Source organism: Trichinella spiralis (genome assembly GCF_000181795.1).
Source record: "Trichinella spiralis strain ISS 195 chromosome Unknown Scfld4906, whole genome shotgun sequence".
In the NCBI taxonomy this organism is placed as follows: Eukaryota; Metazoa; Nematoda; class Enoplea; order Trichinellida; family Trichinellidae; genus Trichinella; species Trichinella spiralis.
In genome coordinates this window covers 2,318-9,476 of record NW_003531845.1, presented here as the reverse complement: position 1 = coordinate 9,476, position 7,159 = coordinate 2,318, and the positions used below count along the sequence as shown (strand labels likewise).

General features: G+C 37.2%; 2 protein-coding genes across 2 annotated transcripts; one reads left to right on the top strand and one right to left on the bottom strand.

Annotated features, from left to right (window-relative positions):
* Positions 1-1,089: 1,089 nt before the first annotated feature.
* Tsp_12261 (hypothetical protein) lies at positions 1,090-3,259 on the bottom strand. The gene is made up of 2 exons (XM_003367062.1): positions 2,120-3,259; positions 1,090-1,332 (listed from the first exon to the last, which is right to left on the bottom strand). The coding sequence occupies exons 1-2, from the start codon at positions 3,257-3,259 to the stop codon at positions 1,090-1,092; spliced, it is 1,383 nt and encodes a 460-aa protein (XP_003367110.1).
* Positions 3,260-3,969: 710 nt separating this feature from the next.
* Positions 3,970-4,867, top strand: Tsp_12260 (clock-controlled protein 8). Its single transcript, XM_003367061.1, has 5 exons — positions 3,970-4,020; positions 4,048-4,155; positions 4,351-4,443; positions 4,474-4,578; positions 4,661-4,867. Exons 1-5 carry the CDS (start codon positions 3,970-3,972, stop codon positions 4,865-4,867), a joined length of 564 nt encoding a protein of 187 aa, XP_003367109.1.
* The last annotated feature ends 2,292 nt before the right edge of the window (positions 4,868-7,159 follow it).

The following is a 7,159-nucleotide window of genomic DNA, read 5'->3' as shown; positions in this document are numbered from 1 at the left end:
TTCGATTCGTGCGTTTTCTTGTGTCTCAACAAGTTATCCTTTCGATTGAATCTATTTCAAAAGCAATTACAAATATGAAATTTATACACAAAATGTGTCCAATAATTAATGGTGCAATTACCTCTTGCAACAGTACGGACATTGATGTGGACGTTCGCCGGTGTGGATAAATTCGTGTTTTTTCAACAGAAATTTGTTCGCAAAACGCTTGTTGCAATTTGTATGCTGACATGCATACGGTTTGTAAAAATCTTAATAAATTAAATTCACAAAATATATATATGCTGATCATTGAAAAATTGATTAATTGATTGAGAAGGGAAAAACATTTTTTAAAATAAATGAATAATTGCTGAAAAAGTAAGAAACTGTTCATTGTCACTTGACGCGGAACGCGCTTCGGGCTGTTGCGCTTGATTGCGCAGCCGGTTTGAGCAATTTCTTAATTTTGCCAACGAGCCGTATAAAATTGGCGGTTAAAATGAATAAAATGGGCCTGACTTTGGAGAGAAAAAGCACGTTTCACAAATTTGACATAACGGACAAGTCAACTCTAGGTGCTCGTTGTTTTTTCATACTTATTTTTTTGCTTTGTTTGTCAACTGAGTGAAAATAAACAAAACCCCACCTTCAATAACTGTCGTCAATTTCTTGCCGACATACGCACACACGGACAGTGCAATGAGTAGATTAAATGTTGCAAGCTTGTCAGCAAAGTATGCGCATATTTATCGAACCCACCTAACGACACACTGATCTACTGTTGTTGTTGACAAAATTTGAAAATTATTCAGCTTGTATCGTGTGAAAATGAAACAGGAAAAATGAAAACTGTTGGCAGCCAAAAAAAAAAACTCACACTGACAAACTTTGTGCGAGCTAAATTGAAAACATTCGACAAGTGTTTCATTCGAAGTTGAGGATATTTTTTCACATGCTTTTTTGCATTGTTTCCAGACAGCAAACACATCAGCTCAAGCTTGTCTGTGTTTGAAATGTTTTTTCAAATGGAAAAAAGCGTACAATTCACCATCAATAAACAATGCAGTTGCAAAAGCTTACAATGGGATACGCGTGATTCATGCCGTTTCACAGGGAGCACAGTGAAATTGAAAAAGGGGAAAAAATGCAAACTCTTATCAATGCCAGTAATAAAACTGACAACAAAGAAGCTTGCAAGCTTTCACAGTCCAGCTGAAGCAATGTTGCTTTTGATTTTCTTATCATGATCGCTTGCAAACCAAACAATACAATCATTTGAAAAGCTAGCAGCAAAAGGAACTGTTCTCCAGACGCAAACAGGGAGAAAGAGTGAAAATGAAATGAAACTTCCTGTAAAAAGCAATTTCAAAAAATGAAATGAAAAATAAAAGTTACAATGTTGATTTGATCATTTGCAACAATTTATTTTAAACTGAAAAAAGCCCGAGCAAGCTATATTTGAGTTGCTTGTAAAATGAGTTTGAAGGAAAAAAAATTTTTTTTCTTTTTCAATTATTACTAGTTATTTTCATATGTGAGAAAACAAAAATATTCCAACTACACCAAACGCGCAATGCATTTCTTCTCATAAGCATAAAAGGGGAACGTTTGAAAAATTAGTTCAGACTAGAAACTCGAGATTTACGACACATGCGACGTGTTTACACTTTGCCATGCTCTTCAGTTAGCATTTCTGAAAAGCGACTGACAAAAACTATCGTCCCAACCTTAGGCGCATATACATAAACTTATACGTCTATACATATATATATATATATTTATATGTACATGTATGCACGTAAGAGAGGTTCACTTTAGCGTGACCTCGAATATGAGGTCACATGAAAATTTTTCATCATTCTGAGGGAATTTCTCCACTTGGTCAAGATTGATGTCTAACTTGACAAAACTGTCGCCTGCGCGGCCAACTACAAATCAACCTAAATTCCCGGTGCTAAACAAAACTGTAATTTCTGTAAACAAGTTTAAGGGCGTTCGCGTTTCCTCCGGGTGATCGGCACGGTAATCGCCCATCGCTACCGGCTTGATGGAAGAATTTGTCCATCGACAATTGTCAAAAAAGAACATATCAATTATTAAAAGAAAAACAAAACTACAACAAGCCAGCCTGAATTACCGTACCGGTGTTGATCATTTTTTGAGCCTTTTCCGTTGTTGTTGATGAGCTTTTCTGTCCGGATGTGGAATGCGCATAAGTAAGAATAGCACTCTGACCGACAACACCACTGGCGGCGACATTTTCCGTCAGTTCACCAGCAACGCCACCAGCACAAGCACCAATACCACCGGCTAGTTGTGGTTCCCGACCGGCAGTGGACGGCTGCGGTGATCGACCACACAACGACAGTGGTCCACCTCCGCTAGTACGGGTTGGGTCTTTGAAGGCAGAGAACGCGAGCTGTTCAAAAGCGTCCGGAATCAGCGAATACTTGGGTGCGACCACGAAGCTGTCCAAAAATGGAGCCAGGGGAAAAAACTCTGGTCCGGAACCGTTCAGGCGACTGTAGTCGAACGGTACGTTGGTCTGCTGTTCAACAGCGGCGCTGAGCTCGGAAGGACGCCGAGCCGGGGTCGGGGGCGAGTCGACCAACGATGCCGGCGACGGTGACGAGCCCGGCTCGTCAAGAGCCGCTTCGAATTTGATCGCCTTGATCTTCGCCACCGCGTCTTCAATGCTGCCCAACGATTTCACTAATTTGGCACTGTCACGTTTGCGTTTCGAAATCGGCTGGTTGGGCAAGTGTTGACACTGCTGGACTGAATCTTCCGGCTCGCTCGATGGACTGGCACCGTCGGACCACACCTGCGACTCAGTCTGCGTGGCTCGAGTTTTGGCGTGCGTGGGTTGTCGACGACGGACAATGCCCGTCACGAGCTCTTTGAGCATCTTCAGCTCTTCCAAAATGTGACACAACAACACCGAATCATCTTGACCAACGGTCTGCATCTCTGCGGTGGTTGGCAAAGCAACCGGGCGTGGCAGAAGCCAGTTGTTCTGCTCGTACAGTTGCAATACGGCAAACAGCTTGCTCACAGAGCCTTGGTGACTGGCCAACGCGACCAGAGACCGTTTGACAGTTGGATTCGTTTCTGCCAGAGGAAGTAGATGCTCGCAGAGCAGTTCCACCGCCGCTTCCAGTTCAGAATCACGGAAATAGCTGCGCAGCAAAAATTTCAACTCTGATTCATGAATCTGATCCCGGCGACTGAGCACAAACGAAAGCACCGATTCCACTGTCGCTTGTGGCCCGTTCATTGCTTGTACTGGATGAGAAAAACCAAGGAAAAAATCCCACCAGTTGGTCCACACTTGGCCGAGGCGAACGGGAGATTAGCTGTGAAAAAAGAAAATCAGTTGTTATAGAAAATAAGAAAGCAAGCGAAACTAATGAAGCAATTCATTCGCGGAATGGAATCGAGCAAATCGACAGTATTTGCGCTTTGGTGGAACATTTGAAAATGTCCACTCGCGAAATTTACCATGCATGGACAGTCGGTTGAAATGTTGCGCAAATCGAAAATCAGCGACGTCGAACAACGGTGGCATCGTCGCGCTGTCAAGGCCGCGTCAGTCGAGTTCAACTCGGCCGGACAGTTTCTATCACGCACCTATAGACAGCCGAGGAGTTTTTACAGCCTTACTGTAGGATGTGCAAGTTGCATTCATTTAGGGGGTTCATTTGTTGTGTTTCAAAATGATCATCAATCATTTTTCCTGTCATGCATTTTTTCATTCATTAGAATTGATCTTGAACTGGAACAGTGAAAGTGAAAGAAATTGATAATAAGCAATAAATAAATAAATAAATAAATAAACAAAAATAAAAGCCAAAGCGAAATATAATACTAATAATAATGATGATGATAAAAGGAAAGGAGAGAAGCTCAAGTGTTACCGTTACTGATATGAATGGATCGAATTGAAAAATTGCTTATTACCACAACGAAATATGCAATAAGATAAAGATGGAAAGAAAATGCAGAGGAAGAGGCGAAGAGAAGAGCGAGACGAAAAGTGTCAATAATTGAAAACAAGGTTGAAAGGTAGGAGAAGGTTGTCCTTCGGAAGCGCAGGAAGATGTTGATTGGCTAACGGCCACTGACGCACTGGTTTCACGCGCTCCGGTCGGACACGTCGACCGGCCAGGAGGAGTTTGGCCAATTAGAGACAAAGAAGTCGACCGGCAGGGATGTTGGGCAAATTTTTCAAACTTTCAGTCAAGATGATTTTCCAAATTTTCCAACTGCACGGCAAAATTTCCAACCGATAAAATCTTATTTTTCACTTCAGTCACAAAATCTACAAAGCGTTGCAATTTAATCTTTTGTATAATTTGATTTTTAAAGAAAGAGGGCGCTTGTGAAGACCGTGCACCGGAATATTTCCAAAAACGCATCTACCGTTCGGTAGTAATGACCTGTCGACGTTTTCAGCACGCTGTAAGAGAATCAATTTGACACGTCAGTCAGCTTGACCAGAGTGATGATGCTTTGACCGTATTCGGCTGTTTGGTGTTGAGGAATTTGGCTTTAACGACGAGGCAGTTTAGATGGCAAAAGCGAGTCATGGACGTGGTGACGTGGATTCCTTCTTCTTTTTCCACAACAACAACAACAACAATTTGGATGGGCTTGGCCTCTTTTGCATACTTTTAAGACGACCACTTTTGCTGACAATGCTGATGATGATCGACTATCATCAACCTTTATCGGAAATTTTGAACAGTCCGTTGGTTTCATTACAAAACTGGGAGAGCAACAAGCGCAACAACAACAGCACCACCACCACCATCAACAACAACAACAATCTCCGTCTGCGACGCCTTTTAAGCATTATTCATTCCGCACAAGCGCGCCACTGTAGCTTGTGCAATAAATGCATTCTTACCGCCGTTCGAACTCTTCATAACATTTCAATTTGTTAATTTTGTCATTCATTTTCAAATACAATCGATAAAAACCCCGTTTACACTGGCCGGCCTTTACAAATGGAAAATTTTACTTCGATACAAAAAAACTGATGCTGCAAAAAAAAGTAAACATTCAAGTTGCGTTTGGTTAGTTCATTCAATTTTAAGTCGAATAAAGCAAATATACCCAACGCAGTTCCATTTGCAACTACATTGAATTGTTACTTGGAAAAATAATATGAAAAAATTTCCATCTAAACGCGATATAATTTTACAGAATTAAAACTTGTAAGTTTGCATTAATTTAAAATAATTTTAACCGATAAAATATAAATAATAATAATAATAAATTTATTTTGAAGATATTCCACTTTTAAAATTCATTTCATATTTTCGAATAAAAAATTGAACTTGATTATTTACAGTATGAAACAAATAATTTTAATGCTTTTCTAAAATGAAAAGAAATTATGAAATTGTTACTCTTTGCATGTTTAATTATAACTTTTACGCATTAAATTCATTCATTTTTCCTATTTCGTTACATTGAAACAACAAACATTACTTATCATTTCTAAGCAAACGTCTGCAATCATTAATGATTATTTTATTAGTTACTGTTTTTTTTGTTTTATATTTTAAAAGATGTTGCTTATCATTAGCCATTTGATAAATTAGTAGTTACACTGTTTCTGTCTATCAGTTATTGTTGTGTAGAACGTATTTCACTGTGTACCGCTGCAGTCTCTTTTTGAAAAGTTCTACAGGTTCCTAGTTATTAATGGTGTTCAGTTTTGTTTAATCGTAATATTTTTTGGATGTTTTGCATTTTTAAAACATACAGTTTTATGTCAATTGAATCAAATAGCTAAAATATAAAAAAAATTTTGTTGAAATTTGATTTTCAGACTTTAAAGCGTCGGGCATCGACAATGGAAACCATAAATTACGATCAGGTAAATCGTCTTTTTGAATAAATAATCATTTGTTGATCACGTATTTCGCATAATAGGAAACTATTTTTCAACAGATGTTTGAAAAACAATTTCAATTCTTTTGTGTGAGAAAATGAAGTGTAAAAAATTTCCATTTTTATTCATCATACTGCTGAATCACACTGTTTGCTTTAGTAGATAGACTTTTTTGTTGTTAATAACAATAGTAGAGAAGGAAGTGGTGTGATAGAACATTTTGTCATTATTTTCATAGGTTAATTTTTATTCAGTAGATTTAAATGTAACACCCATGTTTGCTTTTCCATTGTTTATATAGAATGAATCACGTTGGATAAGTGTATTTGTTATATATGTATATATTTTTCTGATTTTATTTTTCATTTTAAGCGGAAATTTAGTCATTTATAAAGTTTAAACATTTCAAAATTAACCACTGCAATTATAAAAGCATCTGATTGACTAATTTTTATCAGAAAGGTTGTTATTTTTAATTGAGAAGCTGCTTTTAATTCAGTTTTCAACATGTGAAGAGCAGAATAAAAAAATTTTTTTAGAATATAATTTCAACTGACCATCTATTTTATAAGCACTCTAATACAATTCACTTTTCTTGATTAGTTTTTTTGTCAAATGCTAATAAAAAAATATTTCGATTGAAATAATGTGGTATTGTAATGTAGTAAAAATGAAAGTTTTTTTTAATTTTGCATAAAAAGTATATTCATGCAACATGTGGGAGGCTGATTAAAATGTGAAATAATAATGAATGTAAATGGATAAATTGCTCAAAGCTAAGGATACTGTTTTTTCAAATTATCCATTTGAACGAAAGGGAATTTGATTTTTTACTTGTTATTAGCGTCTTGTAGCGGAATTAGTTGTTTCAAGGTTGGGCTGAAATATGTGAAAAATGAAATAAAACAGTCTGGTAGTACTGTTCAGTGGATTTTACGATTGCCATTTTGAGTGCGAAAAAAAGCAAATTTATAAGTACTCTGTAAAAGTTGTCTTGTTGATAGCGCGTATTTTTATTATCATTTTGCAGATTAATGATTTGCAAAATTGGTTTTACTGTTGAAATTGATTTTTCCAAACTTGACAAACGATTTTTCAAGTGGTTCATATTTTTGAGCGTATTTTATGCAATAGAAATGCGATTCAACCTTGGAAAATTTGGTTACTGTTTTGGGGGTCTTTTCCACATTTATAGACCCTGTTTGTCAAAATTTGGGCTTTATCAGTTTTGTCAGTCTCTTGTTAAAAGGTTTAAAATAGTTTCGATGATTTTAT